This window comes from Mauremys reevesii, linkage group 6 (genome assembly GCF_016161935.1).
Source record: "Mauremys reevesii isolate NIE-2019 linkage group 6, ASM1616193v1, whole genome shotgun sequence".
Classification (NCBI taxonomy): domain Eukaryota; kingdom Metazoa; phylum Chordata; order Testudines; family Geoemydidae; genus Mauremys; species Mauremys reevesii.
This window is the reverse complement of record NC_052628.1, coordinates 98,293,184-98,311,760: the sequence shown is the minus strand read 5'-3', so window position 1 is coordinate 98,311,760 and position 18,577 is coordinate 98,293,184. Positions and strand designations below refer to the sequence as shown.

The window sequence follows — 18,577 nt, the reverse complement described above, 5'->3', positions numbered from 1 at the left end:
CTTATTCATTTTTAAAAATAATGGCTTATTTTTTCTCTTCTGCTTTATTTTAACCAAGGACTTAAAATTCATGCTATTTACCTGAGGTGTTCCTAGTATGTTCTGTTTACTTTTTTGTAATTAATATTTTGTTCCAGAGTTTTCAAAACCAGAACACTCAGGATTGTCCCTCTACAGAACTCAGCCAATGGACTATTGAAATCATGGTCTAGCAAAAATTTCTGATTACCCAACCAGTATACTTGTTTTTCCTCTGTCTAGACTGCAGTAGTTTCTGTTAGAGCCTCTCAAGAAGCTTTTTAAGATTATAGGGAATCCTATAAAACTTCCAGAAATCCTATTGCTGCTCAGTAGGTTTTCATGAATAGTAAATGAGGTAAGGTGGGAAGAAGGAGATAAAGCAATTTCATGGAAGGGCCTCTTACTGCTCCAGTCAAAAGTCAGAAGAGCAAACCCGTTGTCCTGAGATTCTCGTAGGAGTTAATTTTCAATGTGGGGGATTTAGATGCATGACACTTGATAATCAGAGTTACATGGTAAAATCTGTGCATACTGTGCTGAATATTTACCTTTTTTATTCTTGCAGTCAGGAACCTGTGTTGGTTTTAAAATGATAAAAATACTGCATTAGATTAAATTATTAACAGTAAATTAGTGCATTTAGAAGGGTTTTCATCTTCAAAGTGCTTCACAGACATGGATTGGTCTGTTAATTCTTGATTATAGGTAAGTAATATCTCTATTTTGCATATAGGTTAAGTGACTTGCCTTAGAGGCAGTAACTTTCAGCTTAGAGAGTAGAACTCAGGAGATCTGAGATCTCAGTTTTGTGCTTGGATAACTAGATCAAACTTCTCATGGAAGGGTCAGTCAATCCACTGTCCTTTAGATGATGATAATGTTATGTATTCATTGTGTTTCAACAGGAATGTACATGGTTTGGTAAAAATTATTGGGAAATTACTACAGATGCAGGCCATTACGGTGGGAAAAAGTGGAGATGAAGCTGTTCGGGATTTGTATGGAATCAGGTGAGCTTCATGTGTGCGGAGTGTGTATGTTTTAATAATCACTATTTTTAAATGACAAAAGCTTGCACATATAAGTGTTTACTAACCCTCTGATACAAAAACAGCCATTCTGCCACTGGAGCCAAAGGAGACTTTACATTAGCTAATGAGTAGTAATCATCCTAAAAGCAAAGGTTTCAACCCTTGGTCAAAATGTTTAAATAACATTAGCCCCTTTCTTTAAATGGAGAAAGCAGAGTAGAAGACTTGACTGATCTTAATGGAAGAAGTGCATAGTAATCCCTGAAAGAATAGGAGGTACTTAAAAGAGGAGACATTGGATGCCTGGGAGGGAAACAGAGAGAAAAACTCATTTTATACTCATTAGTCCACAAAAGATATAGAGCTAGCATCTGTGTGCTGTAGTGCTGCCAAAACTGGGATCTGTAGAGCCCTTGGAATGTGGTCCCACAATAATTATAGTTGCCTGCAGTTACTAGAGCCTTTACCAAGACTCCGCTTTTCTGATACATACATAAAATACTTGCTGCCATTACGGTGTAATAATATGATTGAAGAAAACTGGAAGTTTTGTTATGGTAACTATAGAGCTTTTGCCATTTATTTAAACTCATATACAGTGCTGTTTGTCAGGGTTATGTTATTTTGTTATATTTAATTTTGTAAGTGAAATAATTGTTTTCCAGGCAACATAGTGCACTCTTGATGAGTGTTGCAACCATACTTTACATATATAGAGTCTTTCAGATCCCCAAAGCACTTCCAGTTTGCACCTTTCTCTTGACCAGAGGAAAATTGCCTTTCTTGCCAGCATGTGACAGTTGTAGGATAAGAAGTGAAAAATGCTGTGAAATAGTTGAAATTACCAGGGAGTCTAGGTTGTCAGAATGTAACTATCTGAAGTGGTGATGAATCAGGATCCCAGTGATAATGCCTAGGTAACATAGATATGGGGTACAGAAGAGCCTTATAACCTTTTAAATGTTAGTCATCTGATGACACCGATTCACTGAGACCACATAGATTTTCATCCCTGGACACGAGGGTGGGGAGAGAGAATATGAATGAATGATTTTGAGGGTCCTTCTTACTGCAAGAAAGATGTTTACCCCGTCCATCCAGTTATACCACTGGAAGTTAGATTAGAAAAAAATGGTCAGTATTGCTAAGAAGGAAGTGATGCTGGGTGAAGCAACCAGATGAAGTGTTGGAATTGATATCTTCCCCTCTGTTACCTGCCTTTTATTATTCATGTTTGCAGTCTAGGGGACCTATTGGTTCATCAGCTCTTCCAGATGGTCTAGATAGCAGCAATACTAGAGTGATTTTTGTTGTTGTTTTGCACTTTCATATAGCCAGATTATTGAAATGTTATCACAGTCATACAGTTGTCACTTGCTGGTTGGCCAACTGCATCATGTTTTGTCTGGGTCTGATGGCAGAGGCTAGAAGCTGCATGTGACAGGTTCCCCACAGGATTCCACTTGAAACTGGAGTACCACTGAGCCTGCCTGACCCACCAGTCTGGGCTCCCTTTCCCACTGTGATAAGGTGCTGTGATAATTTGCCAAGCTCTCCAAGCTTGCTCTTTCACCAGCATACACATAGATAGGGACACACCCAGCTACAGCTTCACCCAGATGTTGAGATCAACTCTGCATGGGAAGGCTCAGCTAAGGCATCTCCCAGTTGCTAAGGCATGCACCCCACTCTGGAACCCAAAATTATACCATCTTGCATTGCACAAGAAACTGTATAGCGTAAGCTCATAAAATTCGCCCCCTCCCTCAGTGTGGAGAAAGATATGCAATAGCTTTCTACCCGAAATTATAATTTCCACACACTGATTTTTAGACAAACCAAAAGCAAATTTATTAACTACAAAAGGATAGATTTTAAGTGATTATAAGTGATAGCAAACAGATCAAAGCAGATTCTCTTAGTAAATAAACAAAACTGCAAACTGAGCTTAATACACTAGATAGGTAGGATATGAATTAGCAAATTCTCACCCTGAGTGATAAACAGGCTGGCAAATTCTTAAGGCATAAGCTGCCTTGGCTCTGCAGCTTGGGTTTTCCAGGTTTTCATACACAGGCTAGGAATCCCTCTAGCCTGAGACCATCACTTCCCACAGTTCAGTCCTTGCCCCGCAGGTGTTTCCAGGTGTGTTGTTTTAGAGTGAGGTACCATCATTATGTCATTTTTCCCCTTTTATTTCTTTTTTCCACTTGCTGGAAAGCTCTTTTGCTGTGACCTGGGTCAAACAGTTCCCATTGTGTAGTGCTATCTTTGAGAGGTTTCTGTTGTACACATTTCCTGGGGTAATCCTTATTGTTGTGTGCATTTCCTCAATAAGCCATGAACATTGTTTGGCCTTTTTACTGTTGTACCTGAAAGGCTGCTTGTGGGTGTTTTCAGCCTCACAACATGTTTCAGCAACAGATACATAGCCCAAGTTCATAACTTCACATATGATGATAGCACATACAATCCAATGAGATATTACTGACTAGCAGATCAAGACGTTTAGAGGCATACTTTGTAAAAAACATATCCTAGTTACATGACAGTGGTGAATATTGGGGTCCAAGGGTGTCACACTGCAGTTGATATATTACATAGCATCTCATCTCCTTAGTAGGGCATATAAACAAGTGTATTATTGCAGTGCTTAGCAGTCTTCAGTAGCTCCTAATCTAATTCTGGAACTACTTCAAGGTCTTGGTGATTATATTTTAAAACCTTGAATAAGCTAGAATTGGAATATCTCTCAGCCCATCTCTCTCTCAGTGACATGTCTCAGCTTCACCATCTCTGTTGATTGTAGTTGTTGTGACTAATCTTCTTAGGGGAAACTCCAGTTAACTTGGGACTGGGCATTTTTGATGGAAGCTCCTAGGTCATGGAGTCACTTACACTGGTGATCTGTGACCAAGTCTTGCTGCTTTTAGAATACAGTCCCAAGCCTTCTTTGCACAGGACTGTCCTTAGTAGTAGAACTGAAATGTGGCTGGCCAGGCATTGGGCTCTTGGAAGTCTGTCACCAAACTGATCCCACCTAGGACAACAGATATCAAGAATGCAGTGTGGGGAACGTCTTGATCCTAATTTGTGTGTGTGAATACATTGAGACTCTATTATGCACCTGGGTACTATGATGAGATCCCCTTTAGTGGTGATTACTGAATAGAACCTAGAATGCCTTCCTCCCACTTGTGACACTAAACCACTGGATACAGCTTTGTTTTTTCTGTCAAATTATGTTTCCTTTCTATCTCCTCTTTCTAAATTGGGTGTCACATAAATATAGTTCACGTGTCCCCAAAATTACTACACAGATAGTATAATATAGTATTAGCATAGGGAAATGCTTTAAGATTTCAGCTAGCTCTGTAGTAACACTGAGTAAATGTTGACTTACTAATGGCTACCACTATATCCCCTGTCCCAGACATGGATCTTGGTTTTGTAAAATCCCATAATACTGTGCAAACTCCTTTTTATGACAGAGAAAGCAAGCTGTTGACATAGTAGTTTTCATCAGGAGAGAAGTAATTTGCAGCTTAGTGGTAGTTAGGATTTTTGTGTGCAGATGGAGAACACTTAATTCCCAGTTTCTTTGTCCCTAGCCAGCTCTAGTAGTGTTGTCCAGCTCTGAAACCTCTTTGGCTAAAATTATGATAATGTAAATTAGTGTGGGAAGGGATGGTTAGAGTTGCTACAAGAATGTAGAGCCTCCCTCTCCTCAGGGGAGAGAAGGACTTTCAAAGAATTATAGCTGCTGACAGAAGTGTGGAAGGTGGTGTTTAACAGTAATTATAAAGCTGTTTAAAGTAATTAAGAACTGAAACTAGGCATCATGACAAATCAAGCCTTGTAGATTCAGCCAGCGTCTTGCAGCAGGCTTTTGTTGCTGCTAGTTAATTTCTTGGAGAGCTAGATTCAAATGGAAAAAAATGGATCTAAATTTTGAACAAGCAGGAGTTCAGGGTGTTGAGATTCTGGGTTTTGGCTTAAAGCCCTTCTGTACATTAGGAATGAACACTTTTAAAAAAAAAATTCAAAGACTTGTCAGGTTATGTTTTTAGTTGCACGATTTTATCGACTGCTATACTGTATTTCCAGCTTGTAACTACTATGTTGCACGTGAGGTTTGTGTGAGGCTGTCATAAGACTTTCTTTCCTAAAGAAAAGTGAGAGTATACCCAATAACTCCTGAAGGATAACCTCCTTTTAACAATATTAATGTAGTGTGCTGTCAGGTATGTAAAAATGTTCAATGCAAAAATAATTGGAGAATTGATGAAGCACCAAAATGTGAAATAGACAATCATTGTCATCTTTTCAAAATAATAGTACAAGTTAAATAAACTTTAGGTCTTAGTGCTATTTTCTGTTGACTAAGACCAACTTATTATGGCCTGTCTATTTTGGTAATATCACACTATGAAGAATTTTTAGAAGGAAATTGAAGATCCCTGATGTCTTGCAGTTGCTTTTGGTTTTTGTTTCTTTAATGTTTGACACTCTCACCAATTATTTCTTTGTCTACAATTTTGCCGTCTTTTGAGGAAAATTATTAGGGAGGTTGTGGCAATGTAGCTATGGCTCTCTCAATTCTCTATAGTCTAGTCTGCCTCTATAAACTAATCAGCCTATTTCTTCTGTGAAGGAAAAATGAATGAGATTTTTCTGTTTTTAAGTCATAGAATCCTAAACATGTAGGGTTGGAAGGGACCTCAAGAGGTCATCTAGTCCTCTTTCTCCCCTACCCTGCCCTGTGCTGTGGCAGAATTAGGTATGCTGGACTGTCCTTAACATCTGTATTCTGACAGATGCATATGAGGTGTTGATTTGATCTCCATGATAGTATATAAGTACATAGATTCTTATACCCTACCCTTCCCTCTGGTACTGGAGTTAGGAGTTCTTTGACCCTTTTCAGTATGGTTTTAAACATGAGTATGTAGACTTCACTAGTCTCTTTGATCAATGAAGTCCTTCTGATGATGAATAAAGACCAAAGCAAAGACTTTTTTATTCATTTTTTTTAAAAAGGTGCTTAAAGTTCATAGTCCATATTTAAAATCCTTAAGTACATGTTTTGACTTTAAAATCAATTGGCGCTTCGGGATACTCAGCACTGTTCAACAGTTCATAAATTGGAATCGGCTTTGGCAGTTGAGTTGGATGTCCGAGATTGGCATGTCCATGGTCTGGGCTCAGGCATTACCCATGGAGGGCCTTCAATTCTGGAACAGAGCCTGGTTTTGATGACTTTCACATCGTATTGCAAAACCTGTGTGTTAACTCAGGCCTGAATGGATGAGTTTTAGTGGCTGGTGAGGATTTTTTGGGGCAGCGTTGTAGACGTTGTCAATTTAGATCAGTGGTCTCCAACCTTTTTTACCCCCAAGATCACTTTTTGAATTTAAGGGTAACCCAGGATCTACCCCACTCCTTCCACGAGACCCTGCCCCGCTCACTCCATCTCCCACCCCTGTCGCTCGCTCTCCCCCACCCTCACTCACTTTCACTGTGCTGGGACAGAAAGTTGGGGTTTGGGAGGGGGTGCAGGCTCTGGGCTGGGTCATGGGGTTGCGGTGCAGAAGGGGGTGAGGCGTGCAAGCTCTGGGAGGGAGATTAGGTGCAGGAGGGGACTCTGGGCTGGGGCAGAGTGTTGGGGTGCAGGAGGGGGTACATGGTGCTGGCTCTGAGGGGGGTCAGGGCTGGGGCAGGAGGTATGGGTAAGGAAGGGAGGGGGGTTGGAGTGAGGGCTTCGAGTGAGGGCTTCTGCTGTGTGGCACTTATCTCGGGCAACTCCCGGTCAGCAGTGAAGTGGGGCTAAGGCAGGCTCCCTGCCTGCCCCAGTCCCACGCTGCTCTGGGAAGGGGCAAACGTCCCCCTGTGGCCCTTGGGGGGGGAGGGGAATGGCTCTGTGCACTGCCCTTCTCTGCAGGCACCGCCCCCGCAGCTCCCATTGGCCACAGTTCCCCATTCCCAGCCAATGAGAGTTGCAGGGGCGGTGCTTGCAGACAGGACCAGTGCACTGAGACCTCTGTTCCCCCCTTCCCTGGGGCCATGGGGGCGTGCTGGCCACTTCTGGGTGTGGCGTGGGGCCGGGCCAGGCAGGGGGCCTGCCTTAGCAGCAGCCCCACTGCACCACCAGAGATCGGGATCGACTGGGAGAGTCTCCAGGATCAACCAGTCGATTGCAATGGACTAGTTGGTGACCACTGATTTAGATGGATTCTGATATACATTTGCACTTACAGTGAAACATTCACAAATAAAGATGTAATGGGGCATTAGATACATGGAAAAATATATTTCTCAGATATATATTCTTTGGAATAGCTTACAACAAAATTTTAAGTGTTTCATGTTTTGTTATGGAAATGAACAATTTGTATGTCTGTATTGTTAACCTGTGTGATAAGGCTAGGCTATATAAATGCGTGAAGGGTGTATTTAAGAGTAATTTTATTATTCTTGGGATTGAGAGAACACCTGTGGTGATAACACATTTTGAAAGTATATCAAGCTTTATATATTGTGCATCTCGTATTGCAGCTAGATAGCTCACCGGCCTGAGTTTATATAGCCTATCTTGGATGAATGTATACAGTGTAGTTTTCTGACCACTAAATAAACACAAATAAAATAATTTCTTTTCCATTGTGGGTTTATTGTTTGATTTATTATTTCACCAGATCTCTGCTAAACCTTTTGAGAATGGGAAAAGTGCAGTAATAGTAAGGGTGTTCATAAGGAATATTTTAAAATTAAGTGGAACAGAATTTCAGCGGCAAAGTCAACAGAATAGAGGAAAGAAATTGGCTATAAAATTTTGAGATCAATGTCACTTTTGCAATTTGTCTTAAAAAGCCTGGGGTGGAAACAACAAAAGAGCATATTTATAGTTGTGTGTGTCAGTACTTTCTGATATGTTATTTTTTCTCATTAACCTCCTTAATTTCTTTTCAGTGAATGATTTGACTATTCTGTATTTTCTATAACTATTCACCATTTTAATTTTTATTGTGTTAAAATGTTGAAAAGCTGTTCCCCCACCCTTCCCAAATGTCTCTTTTGCTTCCAATCAGCAGTCTGAAATAAAAATTCAGAGCAGGTAGAAAAATGCTTTTAAAATGCATATTTGATGTAGTAAAGTGCTGTGCCGTGTTTCTGATAGAGTCAGGGTCACAGCTGCATACATGTAAATGCATGGTGAATGCGACATTGTTTCCTCGTACAGAAAAAGCAATCTATCCGTCACTGAATTTATGAAATAAATTGAATTGTAGCTCTCCTATGTTCAGAGATGTAACAAAAAGGTTGAGGTGACCTAAAGGTTACAGATAACTTTTGATTTCATTGTTGCCTACCATAAGACTAATCTTTTTTGATTGCCTTTAGATGGATGTATTTACACTTGGATAGTTGGATCTGGTTGCATGTCTTGCCTTATCCTAGGTTCTTGCCAATAGAATCAAGAACATAGCATTTTCATTTTTCCAGTTAAAGTGCAGATGTTACGGCACAATGTTAGCAAAGCTGAATTTAAGATTGAAAAGAGATTTCTATCCCAAACCCTTCTTTTCTACTATTTATAACTTTTTCCAAGTTGAATTCCTTAGGGCTGAATTTTTTCATGTTTCATTTTAAAATCAGTCTGATTAAAAACAGAATAAAATACTGTGGTCAATTTGATGAAATTTGGTCCAGATGTCTGACCTTTAAGAGCACACAGAATCAGAATCCTTCTAAATTTAAAATGTTTGTTGTGTTCTGACTTGAAACCAGCTTAACTTTAGAACCTGATGCCTGGCATACTATTAGTCTTTGAGGACCCCATTGATTTCAATATAGAAATAAGACCTGGTAGAAGCTAGATCAGGAACTTAATGAAGACTAATTATTTTACCTAATTAGAAGAAAATGTATTTAAAATACCATTGAATATACAGCTGCCTTAGGCCAGAATGTACACAGCCCTGCCTTTTCAGAGGCTCCACATCATATGTAAATCATATACCTAATCTGACAGTGAGAGGGCCATCTCATATTCCCAGGTCTGTGATCCTGTCTGATTAATGCCAGCATAGGGAATTAATTTCCAACTTGCCTTTCACACTACCCTTTGGAAACTTGCATTTCAGTACTATACTTTGCACTCCCAGTCCATGTAAGGAAGTCACTGGGACCAAAGAGCTTCACTAAAACGGAGTGCAGAAAGAAAGGAGTTAGACAGGATGGATGTATTGTGGGTATGCACAGGGATGTGTGCGTATGGGAAACAGTCACAGGCGAGGAAGGGAGAGGGTGGAGTTCTGCCCTTTACTTCTATTAGATCCCTAACAATCGGGGGCCAAACCTGAGCCAGGCATGCACAGTTGGTCATTTTTCATTACATCCATATCAACAGGAATTCTCTGAACATCCTACAAATATCCCATCCCATCACATCAGCCAGCTTGACATTTGGACAGCTGTCATCTTTGGTAGTGAAGAAACTTTGTTTTCCACACTGTTATCTATATTCATGAGAATTGCTTTCAATAGCATAGTAGGGAAACCTATTTTGTTCCCGTTCAGTTGCCTTGAGATTTACAAGAATAGTAGGAGTTTTTTTTTTTTTCCCCTTCTGGTAGAATCTGTATGCATGACAGTTAATGTCCTGGAAGTTGATTGCTTTGCAGTCAGGGATGTAGAAAGATCCTGAGCCCTCCAAACTGTACTGAGCAGACTTATACAAAACCTACAGTAGAGAGATGGAAATGTCACTCATAGTGAACACTGATTACTACCCATGTCCAGCCATAGTGATGTTACTTGATAATAAAACTTTGCATTTACCTAATGCCTGCCATCTGAGGAACAAAACATGCTCAGTCATTACAAACATTGCCTAATCTAGCATCCTGCTAAGTGGGTATTACTTCTGTTTTATAGATGAAGAAACTGAGGCACATAGAGATTTAGTGACTTGGCCATGCCATAAACTTTCTCTGCGATGTTGATCTCCTGATGCAGATCTCCTGACTTTTGGTTCCACATGACTCCTATCTGCTTGTTAAATTTCATTTGTCCTCATGTTTACAAAATTACAAAACTAACAGTAAATCAAATCAAAATAAGTAGTGGATGTGTAAGTACATTCTAAGATGAATTAAGGATGCATGGGTAGCAGCTTTATTTTAAAGTTGTATTGGGTGTTGCAATTAAAGCAGGACTAAAATCCCTCTGTTTTAGTTATTGAGTTTCTCCTCCAAATTTAACACACTAACTGTCATAGTGTGCTGGCTGCAAGTCCTAGTTTGCCTAACACACTGTAGCAATAGAACCTTCGATGTTTTTGGTTTGCTCTCCTGTACACAGTCCAATTCTAGGTTTACTGTACTATTGAGCAAGATGAGAATCTTGAGACCAGGTGGTAGAATTGTCATGGTCTTTTTAACATGAACTTCCTTGCTCCAAAGAGACGTGTCACTGTCGATTATTTCTTGAGCCCACTCTGTTTTTACAGCTGAACTCAGGGCAATAGAACAGCAAAGGATACTGGTATGCAAGGTGTACAGGGTCTGTGCTCTCTGTAAGGCATGTTTTCCAATCCTTTGCTCGTTCTTGTGGCTCTTTTCTGACCCCAATCCAATTTTTCAACATCCTTCGTGAATTGAGAACAGTTGAATGCAATAGTCCAGTAGTGGTTGTACCTGTGCCGCATACTGTATATTTCAGAGTTAAGTGGTATTTAGATAAAGTTTCTGTATATAGAGATAAAATAGCAATAAGTTACTATCTGCAATCCTTATTTTTTCCAGAGAAGCCCATCCTATTTATTTAAAGAGCAAAATGGTCTTTATGTCCAAATATAATGGAGGGTATTGCAGCCTCCTTACACTTTTTTTTTTTTTACATGTCCTCTCAGGCTCAGCTGCCTGGTTCTATCTATCTGCAGAAGCAAGCAAGCACTAACTTTTCAGGGGCACCCTAAAGAATGTTAACAAAATAATTTATGATGATGATAAAATTATTACTCTGACATTTATACAGCTACATCACAAACACTCTTCTATAGCAAATAGTGCTCACAAGTCAAATCAGGATCCATTTTCTTGGCAAGAGACAATACACTGGAACTTGCTTTCACTATAGATGCCACAGAATTTTTATTAAGAGTAGGATATTGCAGATCTTAAAAACCCTGCAGCTATGCAGTCTGAGGTGAACTCCAAGCCTGCAGAGTTCAGTGGGTCATGTTCCACTATAGTCTCTTACTAGAGTAGAGTCAATAATATTTGCAATTTTCTTGGCTGTTAGCTTTCCTCTGACAAGCTCCTAAAGAAACAAGGAACATTAGGTATGAAAGATCGTTCTGCAGTCAGCTTGTGTAACCCGTCAGACATTTCATTTGGATAATGGTGACATTTATTACTCTTTAAGTAAACTGCAATCCAGTCAGTTACCCAGTATTCTAATAAGGTCAGAGAGAATAAAGTACCATAATATGGAGCACCTCCTTTTTGTTTTAAAAAAAAATGTATCTTTTAGTTTATTTTTCAGAAATGTGTTACTGGGCACAGTATTTTTGTATTCAGGGTCATATTTACAGCAGATGGGTATGGTCTCACTAGTTCAATGACAGCCTGAAGGCACTATCATACTATTTAGTCAAACTATGATGTATAATAGAGAAAAGAACTAATAGCTTGTTTTTTCAAAGTGCAGAACTCCTGCAGATACCGTTGACTGCATTTGGAGCTGGGATTACTCAGCACTGCTGAAAATCAGCCCATAAACATTTCTGTGTAATGTGAAATAATGTAAAAATGTCTGAATTTGTTTATATTCTTAGTATTGTACAGTGAGAGACCATCCCAGGCTTGGGCTCTCCTAACAATCTTTATTTAAAAAAAGAATACAGACTCCATCAAATACCCTGGCAACAACAGAAATACAACTTAATTTAAATTTCCTAACAGTGTCTCCATCAGAGCCCACCATGCACTGCTAGCCAGCCTTGCCCATCACTAGTCTCCTTATGGGCCAGAGAGGGAAGATGGGCCTGGCAGCATACCCAGAAGGTTAGAGAAAATGTGGGCTATTATGTGGAAAGGAGGTTGACTAGTGAATTCAAAAGGTATAATGGAACTCCAGGTCAGGCACTCCTACTGACTATGATTATGGCATTATCTCTTGGGCAGAGAGGTGGCCTCTTAGCTTGATAGGTCCCAGGTTATTTAATGCTTTATAGATCAAAACCAGCACTCTGAGAAGAAACACTGTTTAACAATCTGAGGGCAGAATTCTGCACCGGTTGCAAATTTCCAGATTTAAGATATAGTCCCATCAGGACTGCTAAGTGTCATGCATTAGATGTGCATTCCCTGCTTCTTGTTTATTCCTGCAACCCTCTTTAAATCTCATGTATCCAGCAGGACTTTTCCTGTAACTTCCCTTCTTGGTCACTGGGGGGAAAATGGCACCAGGTATCAATACTGAGGTCAGGGAGACTGTCCTGTGCTCTTAATGTGCCCCTTGCTGGCCCCCAGGCATCCTATTGAATGAGGAAGCAATGGCACCAGTCTGTCTTGTTTGCAGAGGGTGAGGAGCAAAATGAGGCCTGGTGAGAGCACGGTGGAAGGAACAAGGGCAGGCAGAGGGAACAAAAACTGGACAGGGCTGGTTAAGAACAGAAGAGACAGGTAGTGGTGAGCAGGGGCAGGATTGGGGAGCTGCACCCCATTTCCAACAACTGTTATAACAGGCTCCCCACCACCAAAATTCCCCAAGTAGGTTTCATGTTTAGGCTCACCCATTCCTTTCCCCTCTCCACAAACAAGCTCCCATGCCACATTTTTCCACCCTCCCTCCAATAATGTTTGTCCCCACTGGCTTATCCAGGCTCCCAGTGCTCACCCAAGCTGGTTTTGATTTTGCTTCTGCAGGGTGCAAGGGATAGGCTTCAATCTCCGATCCCTCCCCCTGTCCACACACCTTTCCACTGCTGAGGGGAACCCTAGGGAGAAATCTGTGACCATTTTTCCCTGGTCAGAAATGTGTCACATGGAGTGGCACAAAACTTACCTGATGTAGATATATCCCGGTGTACTGCAATAGTTTATCCTGGAGGTGGCAGAGGGCTGCATCAGAACGAAACAGTTGCAACCTCTTGGCTGTGTACATGTGGCTTAGTAGCTACACTAGCAATCCAGACTCTGGTATTTTAATGAAATGTAATAACACCTGGCACTCATGTTCCTCTCTTGGTGTCCCCTTCAGCCACTATATGGCAGCTAAGCGGATATCTACCCTGATAGTTGTTACCATACTCGTTTCCTTGTGTTTAGTCTGAGAGAGGGTACAGGAGAACACATACTGCTCATGGTATGCAGGCCCCTCTGCTTGTAGCTGGACTCACTTCTTCATGGAGATGAAAGCAGATTTCTTTGATTCCTAATTCCAAGCTGGTTTAGTGATGTGTGCTGGCCTTGGACCACAATAAAAATCCCTCTTCTTGGTGTGGGGAACACTTCAGTATGCACGGAGCATGTGGAATAAAGAGGAGAGTGTGGAAGTGGGGTAGGATGGTGGTGGTGCATGAATGGCCCCTGGGGAACTGAGTTACTAGAAGCTAGTAATGGGAGGAAGAGAAAGAAGTGGAGCAGAGCAACGACAGAACCAGTGCAGGGGTGACTCCTTACAGACAGCTGCATGAGGAACTACTTCTGTTCCAAACTGACTGGAGACAGAATGTATGCAACCTGTAGTAGGAGAAGACCCACCTCCAAAAAAGCAAACACTTCTGCCAGAGAGTCTTGTCAAGGGCTAGCCACCTTTGGGAAGCTTAGGTTCTTGGGCGGGCTCTGATTTTTTTTTGTTGTTGTTGGGAAAGGGTGGCTGTAAAATCATTTACTCTCCAGCCATCAAAGCTACAACTGACCCTGTCATGGGCTGGAGAATAAAGAAAAGTATTAATACTCCAGTAGTCCTCCGGTTTGGTAATATGTCAAATAGCAAAAGTGGTGGCAAACTTTAAAGACCAGGTTTGAGAAGCTGCAACTTCTGCTTCAGTGGACCAGCCGCTATGGGCAGCCTCTCCCGCTGAAGAGATGTATCTGTGGTTTAAAGACTCCAAAGAGCTGGGTGATGTGCAGATCACAACGTTTGTCTGAGTACTACTTGGATTATTTAAATTATTTAAAGACAACAACAAAAACAGAGGAGAAGAGGTGTAAAGCACATAACCTACACCTATTTGTGTTAAGTGATTTATGTTTTCTTCTTTAATAATTAGTCTTGTCATTTGTAGCTTATTGAGGTACCTGTAGCATTTCAGAGTATTTTGGGCTAGTACCTTAATTTTGGGGAGGCCTCCCCTTAATTGGGTATGTGACATGCTTATTGTTGAGCAGATAATGGCTCCTTTTATGGGTTAATTAGTTGGTGCACTTCTGGTATCCAAGTCCATTGCTTTAAACAGTCTTTATGAATCCCTTAACTATGAAAGGTGCTCTATGACAATAAAGACAAAGAATTTAAAATATGAGATCCTAAAGATAGTACTGTGGAGGGTGACTTTCAAAGACAAGAATCTTGTCTTTCAAAGACACAAAGGGCAGATAAGCATCCAACTCCCACTGAAAATCAATGAGTGTTAGGCACCTACCATACCAGTGTGTTTCTGAAAATCCCCCCCTCTGTCTGTATTTAAATAAATTACCTGATTTTTAGGCACCTATTTATGGGCATATTAATTTAACTATAAGCACTCTGTGGAAATTTTTTTTTGCCTACATCTTTATCTAATAAACACTTCATTTGAATGTTGTTTCCAGGGGATCCGAAAAAACATACTAGTTCGATGTATAGTATCTTGATGAAACTCATGAAGGAAGTTGGTAAAGGCAGGAGTTACATTTTGTACATCTACAGATGTTATCTTGAAGGTAGTTACCTCACATGTTTGCCACCTGCATTACAGATCCAAATATGATTTCTCTGTGTTTCAGGTATCCTCCTCATCCACTAATCACTGTACTTGAAAACAGACCTGATTGCTGGCCAATTCTCTTGCAGCAGATAACAGTATTTTTCAAGCAATGTCCAGAGAGGTAAAAAACAAATATAGTTCAATTGTTTGTTTATATCTGTAGAACTGTGTACTAATTCCACAAAGAAGTGCTTGCTGAAGTGACCGGGTAAAGTATCTGATTGTATGTTTTTGAAAAAGAACAACAAAAACTTTTTAGGGTATGTCTACACAGCAAAGAAAAACCCTGTGGGGTGGAGGATTCCCAGAGCCCAGGCTCCAGCCTGAGGCTGGAATTTTACACAGCAATGAAACAGCCCTGTGAGCCTGAGTTGGCTGGCCTGGGACAGCTGCAGGTTTTTCTTTGCTGTGTAGATTTCTTTGAATAATACATACTGTCAGCTAGAACTGGTTGAAAAATGGTTATTTTTTAGCCAAAAAATCTATTTCTATGTTTTTTGTTTCTGAGTGTTGGAAAATTTCTAAATATCTAAAATTGCTAAATTTTGTAATCAAAATAGTTATTGTAAAAGTTATTCAAAATGCTGTGCAAATGGTATCTGAATTTTTGATAACAATTTTAATGCTTTGGATGATGCCTTCACAAATTTTTCATGAAAAATGTAGTTTCTGTAAAAAGGTCGTTGTTGGATGAAAACTTTGAGTTAAAAAATTTAATTCACTTTTGTTGCAGACCATGTAATAATGGAAACCAAATGTTAAGGATAACTTTGGAAGATTGTCACAGAAATGGTCTAGCCCAGGCAGAAAATCTACCACAGTGAGGATGTTAATGGAAAAACTAATAGTTCGCTAAACCAACCATAAAATTATTTCCTTATGTTAATTGGCCAGTTGGCTTTTGAATGGATACAAAATTTGTATTTAGGAGGATTGGGACTGCTTAGTTTAGAAAGGAGACAAGCGGGCACATCTGTTAAATGAAATAGTGAATGATATAGAGAAGGTAAATCAGATGTTCCTATGTACCTTTCTCATAACACAAGCACAGGAGGATGTTCAGTTCATTCACATTTAAATCTGATAATAGCAATTATATTTTTATTTTACACAACACATAATGAATCTGTGGAACTTGCGGTCTATGACATCATCATTGAGTCCAAGAGTTCAGAAAGACTTAGAAAAAGAGTAGCTATTTACACGGGCAATGAGAAAATCCTCTATATTAGATACCTAAGTAAAAAGTAGAAGTATTAACCCTCAAGCCAACTGCCTAATAGTGAGACATGAATACATATGGGCAGATTAGTCTGTTATTGTCCACGGTGGGTTTCAGGTACTTTTCTTTGAGGCATCTGGTACTGTTGCTGTTAGACAGGATACTGGAATAGATGGCCAGTTGGTGTGTTCTGGTGTGACAATTCATGTGTTTCTAGGAGTTTTCTGCTTTCTTCAGTGCTGATTTTTTTTCTTACTACAACTCTGTTCTTTTGGGAAAGACTATGTTGAACAGAAGGCCGTTTAAAAGTCAACATTTGCAAAGCATTACCACAGAGGTATGAGAGGTGCCTGCTAATATGTGGCTGGGGAAACTGTGTTAATCTCAAATGTTGCTGTGTGATAACTTGGCAATTGCTGACATTTTAATGGCTAACGCTGTATAACAGCACAGTTTGTCCAATGACAAGGTCCATGAATATCTTTTATACAACATGACTTCATTGCAGGTAAAATGGGATCTTTTTTTCTGGTATTGTGCAGCAACCTAGTACCATAGCTATAAGCTATTTTTCCTGTTAAGTTTAAATGATAGTGATTTTAAATGGTGGCTTTTGAAGATGGTTGCTTTTTATTTAAAAAATTGAATTGCAAAGCCGCCTTATAAAAATTGTCTGTTAAAAAACAGATCCATACCATTTACATATACATGAAGAGCTAAAAGGACACTGTCAAATAATCTTGAAAAATGAGTTTAAAGCACTATCAGGTATTATACCAGCCCCAGAGCCACTGGCCATTTTTTGTAGTTTTACAAAACATGTTTCCCTATCTTTTTAAAAATGTCTTTTCTCTGCTGCTTTGTGAAAGACTCTCACAAACAGGGGAACTGACTGTAGAAATACAATGAAACTAACTAAATATATACAGGTCTGTCGCATCTTATGCTGGGGTTACGTTCCGCAGTCAGTGCGTAAAGCGAAAATCGTGTATAGTCAAAATGACCCTTGAAAATCCCTTAAATCACCCATAAAGTACAGTTTTGTGTATACAGCCCTGTACAGTACTATGTATTGTATACAGCAATGTACAGTACAGTATATAATAAAAACTACTTATGCAAAATATAATTTTACAGTATTTTTAATAACATAGCAGAGAGACGGAAGAATGAAAGAATAAAAAATGAATACAGTACTGTAAACCTGAACAGTCACTAGTCATCCTGGATATTCTTGCTAGTCTTGTACTGTACACACTCCAATGATTAGTCTTCCTCTTCCCTTGACAACACTATTATTGAGTCGTCAGGGCTTGATGTCGATCCAGGAGACAATGGGCCAGGCTTGGGTGACGGAGAGGGAGTTGTAGACGAAGTGGTTGGCTCTGGTTCAGCTCGAGAAGTTGATTGTGTATGCTCTGCTGCTGCTGGTTGTTTTTTCTTTAAAAACATGGTGATTGGCAACTGTCGCTGTTGTCTCTTGAGCTCCTCAAACATTTCTTGGTATGGTCTCAAATCATCCGTAATACTACGTGTGATTTTGAGGCTTCATTCCATAGAAGGATCATATTCAGAAATTAAATCATTCAAGTGTTTCGCTGCTTGGAACACTTCAGAAAATTTATGAAGATTCCAAATTGCTGGCTCTTCCTGTTCGTCGTCATCGTTGTCTTCTGTAGGCGATTTTATCAATTCCTCTAACTCTTTGTTAGTCAATGTTTCTTTATGGCCCTCAATTAATTCCTCAATTTCTTCCTCGAGGATGTCAATGAAGCCATCACCACCCACTTGCCTGGCCACCTGAACAATGAGTTTCACTTCTTTGTCAATGGTCGGGAAACCCTTAAAATCATTCACACAGTCTTCCCATAGGTTTCGCCAACATGCATTGACTGTTTCAGGCTTGATTGCATCCACTGCCTGTTTAATATAAGTGATGCAGTCAGCAATGTTGAAGGACTTCCAGCACTCCATCACATTAACATTGGGATCAGCATCCATAGCGGTAAGGATCCGTGAGAGTGTAAGCCTCATGTGCGTGGCCTTGAAACAACTAATGACGCCTTGATTGAGAGGTTGGAGGATGAAGATGGTATTGGGGGGGAGAAAGATGACTTCAACGTCGTTATGTGCAAACCGGAGTGCCGCAGGATGGCCAGGAGCATTGTCTACGATCAGCAACACTTTAAAGTCAAGTCCTTTCTCTTCAAGGTACTGCTCGACCTCCAGAAAGAAACACTTGTGGAACCAATCCGGAAGTAATGCTGCCGTCACCCAAGCCTTTTTATTTGATTGCCAGAACACAGGCAGGAGATTTTTGTTCTT

General features: G+C 40.1%; 1 protein-coding gene across 3 annotated transcripts in view; it reads left to right on the top strand.

Annotated features, from left to right (window-relative positions):
• FOCAD (focadhesin) overlaps positions 1-18,577 on the top strand; it is a 191,039-nt gene that overhangs the window by 24,697 nt on the left and 147,765 nt on the right. For all 3 annotated transcript variants that reach the window (XM_039544825.1, XM_039544826.1, XM_039544827.1), the window contains exons 5-6: positions 927-1,031; positions 15,050-15,151. In XM_039544825.1, coding sequence (XP_039400759.1) covers positions 927-1,031; positions 15,050-15,151 — 207 coding nt within the window. The remainder of the gene's footprint in view (positions 1-926; positions 1,032-15,049; positions 15,152-18,577) is intronic.